At 43.2% G+C, this 23465-nt stretch overlaps 1 protein-coding gene across 1 annotated transcript in view; it reads right to left on the minus strand.

Annotated features, from left to right (window-relative positions):
* Positions 1-828: 828 nt before the first annotated feature.
* Positions 829-23465, minus strand: part of ttyh2l (tweety homolog 2, like) — a 58155-nt gene continuing 35518 nt past the window's right edge. Inside the window, exons 5-14 of the mRNA XM_015948400.3 lie at positions 17904-17999; positions 16693-16765; positions 11688-11757; positions 11536-11591; positions 10789-10881; positions 10613-10705; positions 3421-3563; positions 3093-3281; positions 2938-3016; positions 829-1769 (exon numbers count right to left, since the gene is read on the minus strand). Coding sequence (XP_015803886.1) covers positions 1689-1769; positions 2938-3016; positions 3093-3281; positions 3421-3563; positions 10613-10705; positions 10789-10881; positions 11536-11591; positions 11688-11757; positions 16693-16765; positions 17904-17999 — 973 coding nt within the window. The 3' untranslated portion in view covers positions 829-1688. The remainder of the gene's footprint in view (positions 1770-2937; positions 3017-3092; positions 3282-3420; positions 3564-10612; positions 10706-10788; positions 10882-11535; positions 11592-11687; positions 11758-16692; positions 16766-17903; positions 18000-23465) is intronic.

Genomic DNA, 23465 nt, shown 5'->3' on the forward strand with positions numbered 1-23465 from the left:
TCACAGTAGAGGCTGGAAGTCCAGTTATAAATGATAAATTCATTGTGTTTATTATATTTAATTTATTATTAAACATTTTCATAAGAATATATTATAAAGCACAAAAAGGTCAAAGGGCTAACCAGGGCTGAGGCAGTGGCAACAATTGAGCCTGGTGAGATGATGACAGGTAAGAAAATTTGAGCCACTGAAAGAGAGCTGCAACAGAAAGCTGTTTTGTAGGTCTTTTGGAATATTGAAATATGTAATAACTGAATTTTTTGTTGCAGTGAAAACGAGGCGCTTCTCATGAGACTCAGAAGAGAAATCGAGAGACGTTCAATCAGCTGAAGTTTTCTGGAACATGGTTGATTTAAAAAGTTTGAGGCTGGTTATTTCTTCTTGTTTTTAATAATAATACATGCAAACATCAAACAAATTGGAGCCTAGTTGCGGGTGTTAACTGTGCTACAAATCACCAAAAAGTAAAATCTGTCTTGAAGTTTCACAAATCACATATTAGGTTTTATGTAAGCTGCTATTAGTGTAGAATAATATGGTGCAGGCTGAGCAGTGCGTGTGTTATAGTCTTTGAGCTAGAGCAGATTAACGACGGTCAGAGTGGAGAAACATTGGGTGTAATTGCCCTTTAGCCATTTCCTGAACTGGAAGCTAACTTCAGCCTCGTAACTGAGTTTTTAATCGGTCTGTTTTTAGACCGACAGCCAACTGAGGACAAACCTCTTCAGGTCAAACTAAATCTTTGCTACCATAATGCTATTACAGCGGCTAATTCTAATTAGATAAGTAGTTGACTAGTGATAGTAGGAGAACAGGAACGCAGTCAGGAAAATTTTACAACCGTTTAATTCGACATATTCAGAACAAATAACAAGGAATGAAACATTTCTCAAATAAATTTCACATTTTAATGGTTAAATAGATTAATTAAATTTTGCATTTTCTGTTTCTATTCATTAGTGGCACTTGATGCTTTGTTGTTTGAAAAAGAAATCATTTATCTGTCCTAAGATTCATATTTTGTCTGTTGCAATAAAATCAGAACATCCATATAAACATTATTCACAAAATGACTTACGTAAATAAATTCAGAGATCTGTTCCCACAGGCAGCTACATCTCTACAGTTGCAATAAACATGGAAAGGTATTTGACATAAAGGCATCTTTGGCGTGTTTAAAAAACATATATTGTTTATATTTCCTTATGCATTACATTATTAATTAGAAACATTTAAAGAGTGGGTTCCATTTCATGGTGAAACTTCTAAAATAAAAGCCAAAATGAAATGCATTCTACTTCTAAATAATAGAGATGTTATAAGACTGAAGGTCACAAACATTACATCCTGATACTGTCCAATCATATCCAATCATGCCACAGGGATATTTATAGAAAATAAAGATGTTGGCCCTTTGGAGTTCAAGGTTTTTATATTTGGATCATAAATGTTGTCCCGTTTACTGTAACACATAAGTCTTCAGCTGAGTCTTTAAAAGTCAGCTTTGTTCAAAACAGCATAGAGCTTTCCAAGCAGTGTGCCCATGTGCTACTGAAGTCATGACATCATGCCTTAGACTGGCCGAAGCCAGTGGTCCCAGTAAACAGGATTTTGTCATGAAGACAGCTTTCATGGTGGAAGCTCAGAACGTCAAACAGGAGCACTGAAAGAGTTTGTTGGGTAGCAGGCTACACCTGAAAGTCGGTCCCAAAACGTCTAATCTGGGCATCGGTCATAGACAGGTAAGTTGTCCTCATACTGGGGGAGTACTGCAGAAAAACAGAGATCAGAAAGATTAGAATTTGAAAAACAGTTTAAAGCAAATTTTTATGCTCTGCCCTTCAGTGTGGGGGTTGCAGAGTTAGAAGGAAAATATTGCTGCTGCTATGACTCAAAAGAACATAAAAGAAGAGAAGAAGTATAAATGAAATGTAAAATAATTTTCACTCACATGCAAATCTCAGCTGGCAAAACAGTGCCAGGAAGTCAAAGCTGGGCTAACAAATTTACAGTAAATGAAAGGATGAAAGTGAGTTCAGAGATAGACGTGTGCAGAAAAATCACAGAAAACACGAAAATAACAAAAGTATTCCAACGTACAGCTTCACTTCAGTACTGAGAAACTGCTCACACACACACACACACACACACACACACACACACACACACACGCACACGCGCGCGCACACACACACACACACACACACACACACACACACACACACACACACACAAAATGCTCATCAAAACAAACAGAGACAAGGCACAAAATGCAGCATTTATTGAACCCCCCCCCCCCCCACCACCACCAGGTTTTCAAGCAGCTCTGTCACAGATACACCAGAAAACCGATGTCTATGCCTGTTGGAAGCCGCCTCACTGAGGCAGACACACTTTAAACGATGTTCCAGATTCTTTTCTGCCTTCTCTCACTCTAAAAGGAAGTCTTTGGTACGCTGAGGACGGCTGAAGCCACGGAAGCAGAAAACTTCACAGCAAGAAAAACCCTGCACAGCAGACCCTTAGACTGTGTATTTTTCTGTACTCCATCTGTTTTCTGTAATTTAGCCCTAGCTCCGTAGACACAACGGGCTACACGGTGAGTTAAAAGTGGAAACCCACTCTGAGGTTGAAGACAAATAAGCTGATTTTATGCTTTTGAAGCACAGACAAATTTACATGGAAGATAAATGTTTGAAAAACAATCAGAATGAGTAAAGTAAAAGGGAGCTCGGTATTATAATAAAAATGCACTTCCATAAACATCCAGTAGAGATCAGTCTTCCATCACATGCACAAAGATGAAGGTGTCTACATGGTGGTCCAGGAAAGCTGTGGGCTAGTGTCTAGTATGACTGTTTCCAGTCAGTGCCACCACCCTCTTCATCAGCATCATCATCACACTAACGATACTAAAGCCTCATAAGGCCAACGAACCGAAGGAGGCGGGGATCCTCTCCTTATCAGTGGCACATTCTCATACCGAGGCACCTCTCCAAACAGCATCGACTGATTCCTGTAATTCAAAGGCAAAAGTGGTAAGAAAGTAAAAACCAGATGCACAGATGCAATCATCTGCAGTCACAGCTCACATGTATTCAGGAGGTGGTATGGTAGAATTAGAAGTAGATTGAGGAGGTGGATGCAGACTGGCCTGACTGCCAAGGCTGCTGATGTAGCTACAGAAACTGTGCGTGTTGGATCTTTGAGGGTTGTATGAGAGCCGACGTGCTTGTGGATTGAATGGATCCTCCGCATCGATGTCGTTGTACTCCTTTTCCCTAGATTGGCAGATGTTGGTACACACAAAGATGCAGAAAGACAGACAGATCAAGAGAGAGACAGGCAGATAGAGCGCCTTTTGCGGAAGTACACTGTGGGCAGTACATAATAGAGTAAAAGGGTTCGCTCGGCACTGACCTGCTGCCCATTAATGTCCACAAGCGGAAAATCACACACAGCATGGCTGAGAGCGCGCAGGCAGACAGGAGAGAAAACAAAGAGAGGTAGAGGAGACCTTCCACCCCATCGTAGCACACACCCATCAGGGCATCCAGGTAGTCCTGCAAAACTCAGCTGTCAGCATTCAGTAAATGAAGATAAACAAGTTGCTAATGCAACACCACGACCATTACACAGATGGGGTTGCCTACAGCTCCACTGATTTAAAAAATATAGCTTCTGTAAAACTGGCAACTTTATTTTTTGCCCTTACTTCATTTCACTTCAACCAATAATATGTTCTCTAATGGTTTTGAGTTTCAATGAGCCAAGCACATTTTTCCTGTATGAAGACGTGCTGTAAAAGGTGTCCATGGACTTTCTTGTACATCTGGTTTTTAGTGGTGCAAGGATCTTGCTGATTCTGAATGATACTTTTAAAACAGGTTAAACGTGATTAGTTGGAATAGAGTTTTTAATGAAACTGCTTCATGTTCTTGGGTTATAATAAATACTAACTGCCATTCAATGGGGAGTGATCAAAAGAAAAAAAGCTCAGCCTAATTTTGATTATATGAATGCTATTGTTGAAATTTCTGTGTACTTTAATGACACTTGTGCAGTATCTAAATTTTGAATAATTGGCAACCTCATAAAAATGGTTGTGGTTGCACGCACACACACGTGTGTGTGTGTGTGTGTGTATATATATATATATATATATATATATATATATACTTCTCTTTCTTAGAGCTAAATGATCCAACGCTCCTTGATGCCACCACAGTGGCAAATTGACGGCATTGTTCTGTAAAAACGGCTGAATACTTGGTGCTGTCCTTGCAAATCACAGCGGTCATACAAAATAATAGATGTAGTAGTTTGGTAAAATGGAATATTTTGTGATCTAAGTTATATTATTAACCTTAATTTCATGTTATGGAGTTAAACAGGTGTTGAATAAAACCCAGCCTTGTGAAAATTCTGCAAATCTTGCTATTGTTCAGTGAACTACTGATTAAATTTGTACTTTTTAAAGGGGTGTACTCATTTATGCTGAGCACCGTAACTTCAACCAGAATCCCGAGTCTCGTTGGAAGCTACAGGAAGTGTTTAGAAGTGGTTATTTCTGCAAAAGGAGGATCTACAAAATACTGAGTAAATTTATTTTTTGTGGTGCCCAAACTTAGGCCTGCCTAATTTAAATTTTTTTTAACAATTATTACATACTTAATGTAAATCCTATAAACGTCATTTCACTTCTCATAATCAGTCTCGATTTCTGCTGCGACATTCAGATGGTAGGGTCAGTATTTGGTGTCAACAAGATGAAAGCATGGATCCATCCAGCCTCGTATCAACGGTTCAGGTTGCTGCTGGTGGTGTAATGATATGGGGGACGTTTCCTTGGCACACTTTGGGCCCCTTATCACTGACTGATCATCGCTGCAACGCCACAGCCTACCTGAGTATTGTTGTCTATCTCTTTATGACCACAGTCATGAAGCCACTACTTAGTTATTTTAGCTGTGTGCTTTTTAAAATGTTATTTTATTCATTTATTTGGTTTGGACAATGCATGTTAATGAACATACATAAAAAAAAAACATTGCATGTAAACACGCCACGCTATAGCCAAGGGCTCATTTCCTTCTGTAGTAAGACCGGGTCACACATGGGCCCAAGAAGACAATCAAACAATACTTATAATACAGTATATGTGCAATAATGAAAATACATTTCATTACAATTAATACATTTGAAAGTGCATTTAACTCATTCACACTCACACGCATACAATTCGGTCTCCCTAAAAGACTATTGAAAACATTCAAATTATAACCCCCCTACAGATGAGCGCACTCTTGACTAACCAGTGTTTGACTTGAAGGAGCTGAATGCAGAACACTAACCCCTACTGCATTCTGGAAGCCTCAGCGGTGTGGAACGGCAGCGAAACGGCACTGCTTTCAATACAATCCATTATACAAAGTCCTCCAACTCACAAAGCTGGAAAAGCACTTGACCTCATTTTCACCACAAACTGTGCCATAGACAATCTCTGTCACACCGCTGTATCTTTCAGCACGACTCTACAAGGGAGGTCCACTGCTTCCTCCCCAATGGTCTCATTCTGCCGCAACCTCCGCAATCTGGCACCCAACCACTTCTCCTCTCTTGTTGCCTCCACTCTTCCATCTCCCAGCACATTCTCTGCTTATGAAGTGAATGATGCCACCGAGTCACTCTGCTCCACACTCTTCAACTTTCAAGAAACTCCTGAAGACCCTGCTCTTCAGAGAGCATCTTCTAAACTAGCACCCTCCCTGCACCCATCCCCCTCTCTACTGTCCACTCCTTGTTCCCTCCTCTCCATGATTCATCATGCTGCCTCACTGCCACCTACGACTGACTGGAAATTGGTTGTTATTCTTGTTGTTGTTAGCCTAAAGGGCAACATGCCGATTATCACTTGTAAGTCGCTTTGGACAAAAGCATCTGCTAAATACATAAACATAAACATTATAGTCTATGTAGTGCAACAAACCAGCCGCGCCGCTAAAGATGGGATTGGGTTCTATTTTTTCCGCAAGTTCAGCAATTACCGCAGTTAACATAGGGCTAGACAGGAAATCACACTTGGTTCCAGTGTAAAAACCCCGGTAATTTTCAAAATAAAAGTATTGCAGCAATGTAATTCCATATACTGTACATGAAACTGACGTGTGACCTAACGACTTATTTACTCACAGCATTGTTCCAGAAGTGCAGCAGTGTGATTTCATGGCTTTATTCCCGGCAGTGGAGAGGATCAACATCATATATGACATCAAACAGCGATATCAATGTGATTTCCATTTTTTGGTTTAATGGCGGACAGCAAAACAAACCATAACTTTGGGAGTCTCGAGGGAGTTTGTGATCTTGCGATGCAAGCAAGGAGCATGGTAGGGAAGCCGCTTCACTGCTGAGACTCTCCCAGTGTGCACTCAAGTGTGTCGCGAGTAAACCGTTCCACTGCTGTTCTGCACCGCTTATGCTTTCAGTGTGCAGCCCGGGTTAGGGTGTATGTAGAATGCTTCGGGTCATTGTCATGTTGGAAGATAAACCTTCGGTCCAGTCTGAGATCCTGAGCACTCTGGAGTAGGTTTGTTTCCAGGTTATCCCTGTACTTGGCCGCATTTTTAAGTGTTACGATGGTCTGTTTCTCTTCCATTGTTAACTGCCTTTTTCTCGCCATTTTTGTAGCAACGCACCATTATCTGCAGTATATACTGTTCAACTAATGCTCAGAAGGGTATGGTACCACAGTATGTTCCAACACTGCTTTTATGCAGACAGAGGGGGTTGTAAGTAATCCAGAAAAGTTGGAACACCTGTGGGAATTGGTAGCACCAGCTTTCAAGGATTGACCAACCTCTGTTGCTGCAGAACAGCTGTGTTCCCTGAAAAAGGCCTTTTAGTATAATTCTGAAATGCACATTATTTTCAGTTTTGAGTAACCTTACCTCTGTTTTAACCTCTGGCAGTTAACCACTTAACTTTGTACCATTTCAAGCTATTCATTGGACTTGAATGACTTATACTGCGCGCACGCACGCACGCACACACACACACATACACACACACGTGTATGTGTGTTGGTTGGTTTTGAAAAGACAAGTATTGGCTGAGTTGTATTAACTGAGTGTTTATGGTATGTTGGTGTATAATTAGAAGCATTTCAGAAGTCTCAAAGCCTTTTATTCACACAGAGTTGATGAAAGAAATCAACGTTTTCAGTGTTGATTTCCCAAGTTGAACATTTCCTAGAAAGGAATTCAAAATGTTGATGTTTTGTTCTTTAAGCCTGTTATATGTTCACCTTCTAGCACAGTGCTCCACAAAATAAATCAGTATGAGTGTGGCAGAGGCATAACTGTGAGTCTATTCTCTTGCCTCAAGTATGTTTTATTTAGGCAGAAACGGGACTGATGGTAGTCCCCTTCTTTCCTTCTTTACTTCAGAAGCTCAAAAACAATCAATAAAAAGGAATTCATTTGAGAACTTGACTTTACCTTAGTGCTCAGCAGTCCACCCCCTGAACCTTTAGCAACCCATCAGTCTGTCCCTGATGTTTTCTTGAGGAAAAATAGTTTCTTTGCCACCCTTATTAACACCATTCTTTGCAGATGCACTCACACCTGCCTGCTTCCAGTTTGGAGAAAGCTCTGTACTAGAGCCCTGCACTGAAGCCCTAGGCCCAGTGGTCAGCCCGGCCCGTCGGCCTGAGGGCCGGGCTTCGGGCCGACGACTGTGTAATTACCTCGGACACGGGCCGGGCGCCTTTATTTTTAATCAAGTTTAAAAAAAAAACCTGAAACACTTGAACGCAGCAGCACCTGCCTGCTTCTCACGCACGGTTAGCTCAGTTAAGGTCTGTGTGGTTTATAAATGCACCGATATAAACGATTCTCAAACTGCTGATTGAAACCTGTGCCCCTATTCTAATATGCCATTTTATGTCCACTTTGATATGTCAGAAACCTTTCGTTTATTCTCATGAAAACGGCAGCATTCTGTTTTTCTGTGAATAAATTCGCTCTGCAGTTAAAAAATACAGCATTCATTGCTGTTTTTTTTCTAACTGGAGAGCGCATTTTCAGAGCAGATTAAATTTACAAACGCATCCGATTAATATAGTGCTCGTAAATTTCATCTGCCGCTCTCGGAATATACGCTCTGTTAGAAAAAAAAGCTGCATTGAATGCTGTTTTTCTTTCTTTCTTTCTTTCTTTCTTTCTTTCTTTCTTTCTTTTCTTTCTTTTCTTTCTTTTCTTTCTTTACAGATAATTAGAACGCTGAGCATTCTTCGTCTTCGTCTTCCTCCGCTTATCCGGGTCCGGGTCGCGGGGGCAGCATCCCAATTAGGGAGCTCCAGGCCGTCCTCTCCCCGGCCTTGTCCACCAGCTCCTCCGGCAGGACCCCAAGGCGTTCCCGGACCAGATTGGAGATGTAACCTCTCCAACGTGTCCTGGGTCGACCCGGGGGCCTTCTGCCGGCAGGACATGCCCGAAACACCTCCCCGGGGAGGCGTCCAGGAGGCATCCTGACCAGATGCCCAAACCACCTCAACTGGCTCCTTTCGATCCGGAGGAGCAGCGGTTCTACTCCGAGTCCCTCCCGAATGTCCGAGCTCCTCACCCTATCTCTAAGGCTGAGCCCGGCCACCCTACGGAGGAAACTCATTTCGGCCGCTTGTATCCGCGATCTCGTTCTTTCGGTCGTTACCCAAAGCTCATGACCATAGGTGAGGATTGGGACGTAGATCGACCGGTAAATCGAGAGCCTGGCTTTCTGGCTCAGCTCCCTCTTCACCACGACAGATCGGCTCAGCGTCCGCATCACTGCAGACGCCGAACCAATCCGCCTGTCGATCTCCCGATCCCTCCTACCCTCACTCGTGAACAAGACCCCGAGGTACTTAAACTCCTCCACTTGAGGTAGGACCTCTCCCCCAACCCGGAGGTGGCAAGCCACCCTTTTCCGGTCGAGAACCATGGTCTCAGATTTGGAGGTGCTGATCCTCATCCCAGCCGCTTCACATTCGGCCGCGAACCTACCCAGCAAGAGCTGAAGGTTAGAGCTGGATGAAGCTAGGAGGACCACATCATCCGCAAAAAGCAGAGACGAGATTCTCCTGCCACCAAACTCGACACACTCCACACCACGGCTGCGTCTAGAAATTCTGTCCATAAAAGTGATGAACAGAACCGGTGACAAAGGGCAGCCCTGGCGGAGTCCAACCCTCACTGGGAACAGGTCCGACTTACTACCGGCTATGCGGACCAAACTCACGCTCCTCTGGTAAAGGGACTGAATGGCCCTTAACAGAAAGCCACCCACCCCATACTCCTGGAGCGTCCCCCACAGGGTGCCCCTGGGGACACGGTCATAAGCCTTCTCCAAATCCACAAAGCACATGTGGATTGGTTGGGCAAACTCCCATGCCCCCTCCATCACCCTTGCAAGGGTATAGAGCTGGTCCACAGTTCCACGGCCAGGACGAAAACCACATTGCTCCTCCTCTATCTGAGATTCAACTATCGATCGGACCCTCCTCTCCAGTACCTTGGAGTAGACCTTTCCAGGGAGGCTGAGGAGTGTGATCCCCCTATAGTTGGAACACACCCTCAGGTCACCCTTCTTAAAGATGGGGACCACCACCCCGGTCTGCCACTCCCTAGGAACTGCCCCCGATGACCACGCAATGTTGTAGAGACGTGTCAACCATGACAGCCCTACAACATCCATAGCCTTGAGATACCCAGGATGAACCTCATCCGCCCCCGGGGCTCCGCCGCTGTGTAGTTGTTTGACTACCTCAGCAACTTCTGCCCCCGAGATCGGACAGTCCATCCCCAGGCCTCCCAGCTCTGGTTCCTCCTCGGAATGCGCATTGGTGGGATTGAGGAGCATTCTATCACGCTAAAACATTATGAAAGGTAAAAAAAAAAAAAAGTCGGGTCGGGCCAGAGAATCCTGAAAACCTGTTCGGACCGGATTGGGCTGGGGCTGCACCTCCTCGGGCCGGGCCGGACACGGGCTCAGATTTTAGGCCCGTGCAGGGCTCTACTCTGTACTGCTCCAGTCCCACAGCTCAACTTATTTTAATGGTCCCGAACCTTGCTGGACTTTTGAGGTGCACAAATATAAAGAAAATGTGTTTTTTGGAAGGGATTCAGTTTCATAGCAAAGAACATTTTTTTTCTGTAAATTGTAATTTATCTGATGACCCTTCATGACTTCCTGGAATTTATGCAAACAGACATCACAAAAACTGAAGCAGCAAACTAGTTTGCTCAGTTGCGACGGATTACATTTATATCATTTCCAAATATGTTGGCAATAACTGCAATCTAGGTGATATTTTGAGTCAAAACCAGATGTGTACAGAGATGAAAAGTCTTAATATTTGAAAAATCAAGCTTTCAAAAAGAATCTGTTTTAGAATGTAATCTGTGTTCTTCAGAAGCAGCATTAAACATTCACAAAAGGTGTTCAAATGTGTGAGTAAGCAAAGCACAGCAAGATAAGGTCAAAATAATTATAGCTGGTCGTCTCTAAGTGGCTTTGAGCTCTGATACAACGTGTTACTATTAAAAATGTCCCAGTCAGACTCTGACCGTACCTTTCGTATCCCACGGCAATCAAGCAGCGCTGTTAGCTGGTGCACACTGAACTCAGTGGAGTTTAACAGCCGCTGGATCCCTAAAAGGTCTCTCTGTAGAACAAGGTGTACAATGGGAGACAATGACGCATAACCTTCCACAGCCTGGTGTAATAGTCTGTCAGGGAGCCACTTACCTGAGCAGCGGGAAAAACTGGCACAGAAAATCTCAGCAAGCCCTGGATCTGGATTTGCATGGTGGTGAGAGAACGCTGACAGATTGTCAGTGACTGTGAAAACACAATCAAACCACCACATCACAGATGTCCACAACAAACAAGAAGCGGATCTCATTAGGTTTTGTTTGGGGACGATGCAATGTGTCAACAAATAATTTGGTATTAAATAAAGATTCATAATGTAGGGCAGATTCCTCTATAGACAGATTATCCTTTGCCATCAATCATCTCACCCACAATGATCCCTTGCCCATTATCACCAACAATCTCAAACAGAAACAAAGGAGTAATATGTATATCAAGTGGGCCATCGGGGAAAAGATGATCCTTTCTGAGTAAACAAGCACAGTTTTAATCCGTTAATGGGTGTTGTGATGGTAGCCAAGAATACGGGTTTTAATAATTACAGCTCATGGATTTACCCCTCCTCCCAAAAAGCAGCACAATACAGTGATTCAGAATGACATGAGATTACACTAAATAAACCTACATATTAAGACATTTCCAAAGTTAATCAGTCTGTACAATGCTTTCTTCAGAGGGGCGTATATCTCCAATAATAGTCCCTCAAGGTCTCATTATAAACTGCGTGTGTAGAACGAAAAAGAATCCCACATTTAAAAAAAAAGTTATATTCATTTTACCGTGTGATTCATGTTAAGAGACTATCTGAGAAAGCAGACAGCTAAGACATTTAGTCAATACCTGCTGAAAGGGGTTTTGTAGATTTGGACTGCAGAACAAATAATAGTGTGCGATATCTGCAAGGTGAAAGAAATGAGAAGGTTACCAGTGTGTCCTAGTGTTCTGTGGAAAGAGCTGTTGTCTGTGCACTTCTGTCTGAGGAGATCAATTACCTGCACTGAGGAAATCCTGGGTTTGGTTGACAATATACCTGACTGGAGACACACAGAAGTCGCTGGTGACCTGCAGGAGAACCACAACACACAAGAAGCATGCAGAGCTAAATGTGCAGCACTAATGGCAAGAGGTAGGCTACATCTGAATTCTCACCAAGCATCTGAAGGGACATTTTCTAAAGTGGGAAATTATTGAGGGCTGCGCAGTGGCGCAGTGGTTTGAGCTGTTGCCTTGCAGCGAGAAGGTCCTGGGTTCGCTTCCCGGCTTAGGATCTTTCTGCATGGAGTTTGCATGTTCTCCCTGTGCATGCGTGGGTTCTCTCCGGGTTCTCCGGCCTCCTCCCACAGTCCAAAAGCATGACTGTTAGGTTGTTTGTCCTGTGTGTCTCTGTGTTGCCCTGCGATGGACTGGCTCTCTGTCCAGGGTGTACCCCGCCCAGCTGCCTGTTGACTACTGGAGATACCAGACCCCACGTGGACAAAGCGGGTTCAGAAGATGGATGGAAATATTGACAATCTTTGAGCACATTAAACATTATTTCCCAGGATTTTATCGCCTTTAGCAAATACTTTGGCCCACATTCCCAAACATTTATTGCTAATCAGTAAAAGAAACATAAAAATATATCAAGTTTTATGTGGTAGTTCATACAATTTTAACCCTCCCACTGTCCTAATGGGTGTGACCCAGCGAGGAAAGTTGACCATTGAGCAGGATTGATGGTTTATCCCTTGAGGTCCATGTGGCAGGGGTGAGGAGTGAGCACCACCTCACCCCTGCCACATGGACCTCAAGGGATAAACCATCAATCCTGCTCAATGGTCAACTTTCCTAACAGAGTCACCCATAAAGACAGTGGGAGGGTTAATGATGTTTTTCTCATAAATACTAAAATCAACTTCATTTGTGGCATGCTTTCTCTTCTACCAGTAGAGCTGCTAATGGACACCTACAGACAATCAGAGGTCAAGTTCATGCACTCTCTGTGAATGCTCATCAAAGCAACACATCAATCTGACCTTACAAATAACCAAATAAAACTACCCACATGCCTTATTAACAGCTGGGAGAACAACAAGCTTCCATTCACACGAATGAGGCTCAAAGGCAACACGAAACCAGTTATTCTGCATAAAACATTCCTGCAATCCATTTCTAAATTGCCCAATGTTTAATTTGTCAGTGACCATCAAGAGGTGTCTTCTTCCAACTCACCACCACGTATGAGACGGACATGACAGGAAGCAGAGCTGCTCTGGTTTTACAAAGCAATGATGCGACACACAGACACACAAACGCGTACACAAATGTACTGATCACAAAAAAGCCTAAGGATTTAGCAGTAAATGTATATAATTCATCTAATATGGCGTTATATAGAAGATTAAATAAAGTTACGTCAGATTAGTAAAATTTTAAGAGTGAATCATTTGGTTTTAGATTAATAAGTCAATGTCATTTTTAAATATCTACTAGGGGTGGGCAATATGGCCGAAACACATTTATCACAATATTTCAGAGCATTCTGATTTAACGATTAATCCGACAATACAACAAAGAACAAAAAGTGTTGCTGATTTTCATTCCTTATTTCTTCGGCAGTAATATTAGAGCCCTATAAAATCATTTTATTTTTTACCAAATTCCACTTTTTATTCTTCTGAATTTCACATTTCCATTATAACCATATATATATATATATATATATATATATATATATATATATATATATATATATATATATATAAAGTCTAACATAATAACATGAAAAAATAATTAAACAAGTAGCCAGAATTCAAACTGCACACAAAAAAATAAAGTGACTTGGTTCTGCAGAAAACGGAGTGATTTTTCAAGATCTTTAAAAGATTTTATTCATATTTCCATTAAAAACATGTTTATGTGCAAAACTAGGTGTTACTGTGTTTTTTAGTAGATGTTTAGGAATTACAAAAAGCGAGAAATGACGTCAGCAACAAGCGGGAAAAAGAACGTGGTGGATGCTGTTTGTTTATATTCAGAGTTCAATAAAGTTAAGAAAAAAAAACAGACGAGCAGCCTTGACTTGAAAACACTGCATCCCACCTTCATTTGCAAAGCCTCACCATAAGTAGATGAAGCTTTTCCATTTCTCCAACAAAAATATCTGATGCATCAAAATAAACGTGTGCCTGGCACCTAATGTAGAAGTGGCAAGCTAGCAGAAGCCAGTTACATTCGTGTTAATGAAAATTAATTTCTGGAGTTAGCACTCAGCCAGCTCTTGCTAGCTTGATGCTTCACGTATCTCTTTCCTGTCTGTGTGGAGAAATGGGCTGTGTGACCAGATAACAGCAGCAGCCGAAACACCTCAGAGCCACCATGAATCTTTTCCATCTCGCTCATGAGCGAACACGCTGATATTTCAGCCGTTTGCCTTCACAACTTTAATAACTCTGTGCCGTTTGACCCACGTGAGCATAATGATGTGTCAACATCATTTGCATGTAATTTTTTTACACCAGATAAGATAAAAAATACTGGTACTATCGTGGAAGTTATATGGCCCACCTCTAGAGTCTACATATGTCGATCTACATCAACATTACAATACAGGGTTTCCCCCAGAAAACGTGATGCTTGTATATGCCCCAGGCTGATTCTATCTGCCAATTGGAGGCTCCCCTTAATGGAAGGGGTGCTTTTGAGCTGACCAATTAGCTGGCAGTGGGTGTGTCGGCCCTGTTTGTCTCCAGGCAGACCGCTTAGGGAAGAGGGCTAAAAAGACGTCCGATTGCGCGCAGAAGTGCTTCCTAAAGTCCACAACAACCTCTGTCGTCTTTTAAGTGTTTAGCACCAGGACATCAGCCATTTGATCATGGCTGCACAGGAACAGGGCCTGAAAACCAGAGCAACAGAGGCCAAGATCTACCACACCAGACAAGACCCAAAGTGTGGGCTATGCAAAGAGCCCCCTGACACAATCCACCACAGAGTTGCAGGGCTGGGCAGTATGGCTTAAAATCAGTATCACGATATATTGAGGATTTAATCTCGATAACTATAAATGGACGATAACTACATGCATGCGCAGAAACAAAAGTTGTCCACTAGATGGGGCTGTCACATGTATTAGTTGAGTCACATTTTTCCATGACTCAAGGCGGTATAGCTTCTTAAAGGGGCCAACCTACACACATCTTTTCATTTTTATCATCAAATTTATTGACATGGGAAAAATTATCACGATAAGAGTCAGAAATTTCGATAATGATAAATTCTCGATTTATTGCCCAGCCCTACTGCAGGGTGTAAGATGCTGGCAGGGAAAGCTTACATGGAACGTTGCAACCAAGTGGCAGGCATCTTGTACAGAACATCTGTGCAGAGTATGGACTAGAAGCCCCAAGGTCAAAGTGGGTAACACCCTCTAAGGCATGGACGTAATTGGGTGGTGGGGGGTGGTGGTGGTGGTGGTGGTGGTGGTGGTGGGGGGGGGGTATGTCCCCCTGTCCCCCCCACTTTTTCCAAAGTCAAGTTTTGACCCCTGCACTTTTTACCATCCAAAAACAATATTACGCTATGTTAAATTGACACTGGTTGAGCTCTAGGACCAAGCGGAAAACAACCGTTTGTGTTGAAGCCCGTTACCCATACTGTAAGCATACTGTAAGGACTTCTAAAGTGGGACTTCACACTTCAGCAGCTGTTACCTTGTCTGTATTAGAACATTCTTTGGGCTTTAACATGAACATGTCCATTGATTGGGAAGCCTCCTTTTGAGCAACCTGTTTGTTGTGAGTGTTGGATTTTTGGTGCTGTTTAACGTCATACTCCCCACTGTGAGACACAGAGAAATTATTCTGACAAATATCACAAAGGCTCTGTCTGAGGCGCCAAGAACAGGTTTTACCCATGAATGAATGCTCTCCCAGTCACTGTTGTAAGAGCATTTTCTGGCCCTTCATTAACCCTCTAAGGGTCATTTTAGCACATCCTGACTCAAGAAAATGATTGAAAATATGAAAAAGTTGCAAAGTATCCCTGTAACATTCATGATGCAACAAGTTTACATGCTTGCTTTGCAAAATTCCCACATTGAGAAGCATGCTCCTGTAAACATCTTAAGTTGGAGGACATGGCAGCTTATTACCCATTCAGCTCCGATGTTATGCATAAGTGTGCCTAAGTTTAGATAGTGCCAATGGACTGACAATTGGTAAGAGATGGATCTTTGGTGAGTTTACTTGAGCTGAGCTGGGACATAACATTCAAATGCTGACGGTGACATAAGCCACAGATCTAACAGTGAAACAAAAAGATTTGTTTGATTTGCATCCATGTATTTGTTTTTGAGTTAAAATCAGTACATTCCTTTTCTTTTGAATGCAAACAGAGCAAATCCTTGGGGGATAAAATCCAGACGTGAGGCTTCCCCACTGGGCACAGGACAAATTAACAAAGGACTCAGTGGACCTGAGGGCTGGAGGAAAGCTGGAAGCAAGGGGGCTATCTTCTGGACCCCTGACAGCTTCCCTAATACGAGCACCATTAAACACATTAAGCCCAGATGCGCTGAACACATGGTTTACACTCTTGAAGAGAGAGCAATCTGTCAAAAATAAAGAGGCCTAAAAGGGAAATAAAAAGGGAACACAACAATAGAAATGACTTTGAAAAAAAAAAAAAGAGAGAGGCAGCAATTAAAGCTAGAAAGCTGCTTTATTTACAGCTGGGCTAAGACTCCTGAATCTAAAAGACTCGGAATGTATAATCAGCTTTACTGCATGGCTGACCTTAGGAAAGAGCTTACTATAAACTTCACAAGCTGATACACACACCTCGTAAGAAGCTAACATTGCTGGACACTGACTGAGAGAAACACCCTGGGAGGGGTGCACAAGACAAATACAGGAAAAGCAAATAAGAGCCATGGCAGTAAGGATAATTACATAGAAGAAGTGACATCAATTCATTGTGTTAATTATATAAATGATTGGGTTAAATAAAGAATTTACTCACCACAGCTGTAGCAGTGCCAGTTCCCAGTGAAGCCCAGCTCAGAATCAAGGACAGAACAACAAAACCCATGATCCTGCAGTAAACAGCATTGTCAGGGTTTATAGGTCGGGGGGGGGGGGGGGGGGGGGGGGACGACAAACACTATTGGGGGTATCTTGATGAATCACTTTGTCCTCCGAGTGTTTCAGTGAGACAAATGTAGCCCCATTTTTACCCAATTAACTAGATTTATGCATCTCTTTTGTTTGAAATGTGCTCCCCTTCTGCCTAAAGACAGAGACCCAGCTGTTGCGACACAGCGTACGAGAGTGATTTTTTGTTTCTATTAAAGTTTACACAAAGATAAATTAATTCATAGCTTAAAGTTTGCTTTCCACAACCCTTAGAATGGTTTTAAGTATTTGGAAAATATTCAGTGCTTTCTGATGAAATTGTGCAATATAATGATCCACCAAATAGTGGCACAGTTTCTGAAACAGCTGCTAAGTCTCACTGTAATTTTAGAAAGAGACTAATAAAAAAATTAAAAACACACACATTATAAATTGTTCCACTACCAGCAAGAATATTAAGAGCCTACTAAAGTGCAGAACATGAGCATGAAGTAGATGTGCTGTGAGAAAGAAAAAAAAATCCCTTGATATTAAAAGTTAGACGAAGGCTGTACTGCTCAACCCGCCCCTCAAACCTCCTTGAAAGCACCAATAAAGCAGCCTGAGAGCACTTAATAATCAGTTAAGGGAGCAGCCTCATCCTGCTCAGGCGATCAATAGGCATTAGTGAGGCCCATTAGAACAGGATGTGAGAAGCGATCCTGAGCATCATCTGCTAAAACGAACACGAAGGTTGCACTAAATTGGGCAAATGGGATGGAGCAGTCGGAGCTGTGGATTTGATTGTCAGGTGTTGGTTTGAATCACTGGCAGCAAATTGCTGAAACAAACATTCTGCAAGTGACTCTTTGGATTCTAAATCGGAAATAAACAACATTTCACCTAGCTGGCTTGACTCAGGGTTTTTGTGTCTCCTATTTATGCATTCCCAAACTGAAGAAAGGGCTAAAAGGTCTTTGAAGATTTCTGTTAATGAAGTGCTTAATTGTGTATGGTGCCAGACTGCCTGACCAAAACCAATATGTAACAGAAAAAAGAAATTAGCCTGAAGCTCAAAGAAGAGACCAATTCTCCCACATTCACCATGATGGTACCTACGTGATGAGAAGGCATTGAGACTGCTTGGCAATCCCCAAACACATGCCCAAGCAGATGACCAGATCAAGGATCAGCAGCAACAGATAAATCAGCCATCTACAAGACAGGAAAATGATGCATCAGTAACAACCCCCATCATTAACCCTCCTTAACAGACATTATTGGCACATGTTCAATACTTGGTGTGTGCTCACTAAACACATGTTCGGCAGGGAAAGTGAGAGACAAACGTGTGTCTTGTATCAGCATTCCTATCTCTCGGTTAGAGCCCATCTGTTTCAGGTCATTTCCAGCTTGTTTGGCTAAATTATTCAACAGCATCAATCCATAGACATTAATGTTTTATTACACTTTTAAAGTGTCCTCCTCAAGAATGGCTGACACAAGGTTTGAATGACATGTGCAAGTATGCATTTCTTTTTTGGGGGGTGGGGGTGGTGGAGACTAGCCAAATTCTCTATTCCCATCTTTTTGTGGTTCGCTGGCACACCCTGAACATGGACGTTCAGGTTGTCACACGAACAGTTACATTCTGATGATACAATGGACTGACACAGGCTTGGTGTGCTGTACCTGCAGGATAATAGTTATTCTGTGCACTGAGGTCAGCAGAGAATATGATTCACTCACAGTGAAGAGGTACTCTCACAGACTCAATAAACTGCAGTCTGACCATTACTCTACTCAAAGACGAGGGCACATGAATGAAGGTTGTGCACTTTACTTTGTCTGTGAAGACAAAACCAAATTCACACATAAAGACAGAAAAAATATATATAATACTGGGAACTAAATTTAGAGAATCATTTCTGCTTTGTTCAAATAACATTGGATTGGCTGTAACATTTCCAATAGGTCCCTGCAGTGTGCTGTTCAACAGCTACATAGAATCCAATCAAAACCCAGGGGACCAGTGTCGGATAACTGTGTTCTAAAGACAAGATCCGGTCTCAGTGCAGCAAGGACACATGGATCTGAGTCATGTAGGATTATGTATGAAATCAATATAAGGATGCGGTTTCACTACCGGAGGAAAAAAACTGTTATTTGGATGGTGTCACAATCTGCTCCTGCCTCCCTGACTGTGACTCTCCCCTGCCTCCTGATTAGTCCTTATTGTTCTCACCTGCCCCTTGTTAATCTGCCCATGTGTTCCTGATTGTTTCCCTGAGTATTTACAGTGGGGCAAAAAAGTATTTAGTCAGCCACCGATTGTGCAAGTTCTCCCACTTAAAATGATGACAGAGGCCAGTAATTTTCATCACAGGTACACTTCAACTGTGAGAGACAGAATGTGAAAAATAATCCATGAACTCACATGGCAGGATTTTTAAAGAATTTATTTGTAAATCAGGGTGGAAAATAAGTATTTGGTCAATAACAAAAATTCAACTCAATACTTTGTAACATAACCTTTGTTGGTAATAACAGAGGTCAAACGATTACAAAACTAATTGAAACAATTCATTCTGTCCTCAACACGGATCAGTCGTCAGGTTTGCACACACAGTAGCTGGTATTTTGGCCCATTCCTCCATGCAGATCTTCTCGAGAGCAGTGATGTTTTGGGGCTGTCGCCGAGCAACACGGACTTTCAACTCCCTCCACAGATTTTCTATGGGGTTGAGGTCTGGAGACTGGCTAGGCCACTCCAGGACTTTCAAATGCTTCTTACGGAGCCACTCCTTTGTTGCCCTGGCGGTGTGTTTGGGATCATTGTCGTGTTGGAAGACCCAGCCACGTTTCATCTTCAAAGCTCTCACTGATGGAAGGAGGTTTTGGCTCAGAATCTCACGATACATGGCCCCATTCATTCTGTCCTTAACACGGATCAGTCGTCCTGTCCCCTTAGCAGAAAAACAGCCCCAAAGCATGATGTTCCCACCCCCATGCTTCACAGTAGGTATGGTGTTCTTGGGATGCAACTCAGTATTCTTCTTCCTCCAAACACGACGAGTTGAGTTTATACCAACAAGTTCTACTTTGGTTTCATCTGACCACATGATATTCTCCCAATCCTCTGCTGTATCATCCATGTGCTCTCTGGCAAACTTCAGACGGGCCTGGACATGCACTGGCTTCAGCAGCGGAACACGTCTGGCACTGCAGGATTTGATTCCCTGCCGTTGTAGTGTGTTACTGATGGTGACCTTTGTTACTGTGGTCCCAGCTCTCTGCAGGTCATTCACCAGGTCCCCCGTGTGGTTCTGGGATTCTTGCTCACTGTTCTCATGATCATTTTGACCCCACGGAATGAGATCTTGCATGGAGCCCCAGATCGAGGGAGATTATCAGTGGTCTTGTATGTCTTCCATTTTCTGATAATTGCTCCCACAGTTGATTTTTTCACACCAGGCTGCTTGCCTATTGTAGATTCACTCTTCCCAGCCTGGTGCAGGTCTACAATTCTTTTCCTGGTGTCCTTCGAAGGCTCTTTGGTCTTGGCCATAGTGGAGTTTGGAGTCTGACTGTTTGAGGCTGTGGACAGGTGTCTTTAATACAGATAATGAGTTCAAACAGGTGTCATTAATACAGGTAACGAGTGGAGGACAGAAAAGCTTCTTAAAGAAGACGTTACAGGTCTGTGAGAGCCAGAGATTTTCCTTGTTTGAAGTGACCAAATACTTATTTTCCACCCTGATTTACAAATAAATTCTTTAAAAATCCTGCCATGTGAATTCATGGATTTTTTTCCCCATTCTTTCTCTCACAGTTGAAGTGTACCTATGATGAAAATTACTGACCTCTGTCATCATTTTAAGTGGAAGAACTTGCACAATCGGTGGCTGACTAAATACTTTTTTGCCCCACTCTATACCTCCCGTCTTGTTTGTCTTTGTCGGATCATTGTTGTTTGTTGTCAGCGTTGTTTTGTCCTGTCGTTCTCGCTCTGTTATTAAAACCATTTTACTTTATCCGAGCCTGCATTTTTGCCTCCGGGTCAGCTCTCCACACATGGTCCGCTGTCATCCACACCCGCAACGTGACAGAATGATCCGACCAACCTGGACCTGTGGTGAGCTCAAGACATCTCCCTGGAGGATTATTTTTGCTTTGTCTCCTTTTCAGCGGAGGGAGATTCCGTCCTGTGGGGTTTTAGGCACATCCTACCCTTTCTCGGGGTGGTCAAAATCATTTTTCCTCTCCTACTGTTTCGCTCTGTCCTGCTTCCCCACGGAAGCTGCGGATCCTGGAGTTTTGGTGAGGTAAAACACCCTACGCACACCAACATTCTTCGGGGAGGTAGGGCTGGACTTCCTGCTCCATTTCTGCTTCCCTTCACCTGAGCCTCCGCCTATGGACCCAGTTGTATTCTGATGTGCACCTGCTCTGACCGCTTGTTGAGTACCTGCCGCCGATCCTGGTTTCCTCGCGTCGCTCCTGCAGTTTCATCTACTTCCTGGTACACGCCTGCGGGGCCTACGCCTGCAGGTCCTTCATGCTGCAGCCTCTTCAGAGTCCTGCTACTGCAGCCCAAACCAGAGCTCAAGGAACTCTCCAAAGCCAGAGTTGTGCCGCCTATTTCAGAGGCCCCTGCTCTGCCAACCAAGTGTTCGAGTTCCAGTGTCCGAGTGTTCGAGTTTCCAGTGTCCGAGTTCCAGTGTCCGAGTTCCAGAGTCTACGTGTCTGAGTTTCAGTGTCCGAGTGTTCAAGTTCCAGAGTCTACGTGTCCGAGTTCCAGTCCAAGTGTTCCAGTCACCTCAAGGCACTTCACATAATAAACATTCCAATACAGGTCAGGGGCCTCATTTATCAAGCTTGCTTACGCACAAAACGGGGTCGGAAAAGTGCGTAAGCAACTTTCCACGCAAACTTTAGGATTTATGAAAGAAAACTTAGCGGAAAAATGTGCGCAACTTTAAGTTGACTAAGGACCTTGCTTACGCCCATTTTGGACGTCGAGAGCACCTGCAGTGCTGCTGCTGAGAAGGATAAAATTAAGAAATCCTGCACGCGCACACACACACACACGCACACACACGCACGCACGCACACACAGCCTGAAGCGCAGAATGCAGAATATCAGCAGGGGGACAGATTGAGACAGAATGTCATGCGTCTGTGACAGTGTGCGTCCTGCCACTGTGACCCGATTGATCATGCACCCTGGCTACTTGGACAAGGGAGATCTCTGTTTGGCTGACTGGTTAACACGTGTGACTTACACCCGGCAGTCTGGGGATTGAATCCCGATTGGACCACTTTTTTTAATATCCGCAACATGTTATATCATGTTCAGCAGATACTATTTTTATTTTGGGTCAAATATGATTTGCACGTGAACACCCATGGGAGCTGCGTTGCGTGAGGAGCATTGTGGGTAGTTCATGTTCTTCGTCATTTAGTTCTATTTTGGGGTGTTTATGTATGTTTATTTTGGAGGGTTGAGTTGTTCTTATTACTTCATTCTGAGTTGTAAACATGGTGTTACTTGTTAAGACATGTTGGCACCATCGACATAAATACTGGACAATTCGTGTCAATAGGCTCCAATAATACGTTTTTAAGCATAAATGGGAGGTGGCCACCACCCAAGGGGAAGTTTTAAGCACCAAGGAAGCAGCCGCAGCTTCCACAGAGGATATCACGGGGCTGCTCCCAACTTCCCACTTGTTGGACTTGTGGCGGTTTGGGTCACATCTCAAACATCTATCCCTTGCGACCACTCGACCGTGGGGGTGGGGGGGTAACAAGTGAATAGGGGTTAAAAACTCTGCTCCACATTTATGTAGAACCAGCTGTAGCTGATCTGAAAAACGTGAGGTTATACGCAAATGACTACGTGGCTGCACCGCACTGGTCTCCAGGTGAGGCAGCTGCACCTCCTCCTGGCTCAGCCACTTACCTGCCGATATAACACGCTGGCTCTGTGAGTCGCTCGCCTCCTTGAAAAAAATGCCCTCCTCCCCTGTTTCATCTAATGATCGTGGTTGACAGGAAATCCTCCAGAATGCTGCAGAATCTGTGTCTGCTCTTCTGAGCGGTAAGCCTTGTGTGAGTGCGTGCATGCTCCTTAACAACTCGTTTTTAATTCAATTCAATTCAAGTTTATTTATATAGCGCCAAATCACGACAAGAGTCGTCTCAAGGCACTTCACATCATAAACATTCCAATTCACAGTTCATTAAGCCAATCAGAAATAATGTTTCCTATATAAGGAACCCAGCAAATTGCATCAAGTCACTGACTAGTGTCAGTGACTATACAGCAATCCTCATACTAAGCAAGCATGCAGCAACAGTGGAGAGGAAAACTCTCTTTTAACAGGAAGAAACCTCCAGAGAATCCTGGCTCAGTATAAGCAGCCATCCTCCACAACTCACTGGGGATCAAGACAGAGCAGACACACACACACACACACACACACACACACACACACACACACACACACACACACACACACACACACACACACACACACACACACACACACACACACACACACACACACCAAGTAATGCTGTGATTTCTTAGTAAATATTCTATTTGGTGAGATCAACTTTATTGTATTTATCCTAGTGGATCTCTAATTAAATGGGTAAACTAACAGTAACATGTCC

Source organism: Nothobranchius furzeri, chromosome 5 (genome assembly GCF_043380555.1).
Source record: "Nothobranchius furzeri strain GRZ-AD chromosome 5, NfurGRZ-RIMD1, whole genome shotgun sequence".
NCBI classification, from domain to species: Eukaryota; Metazoa; Chordata; class Actinopteri; order Cyprinodontiformes; family Nothobranchiidae; genus Nothobranchius; species Nothobranchius furzeri.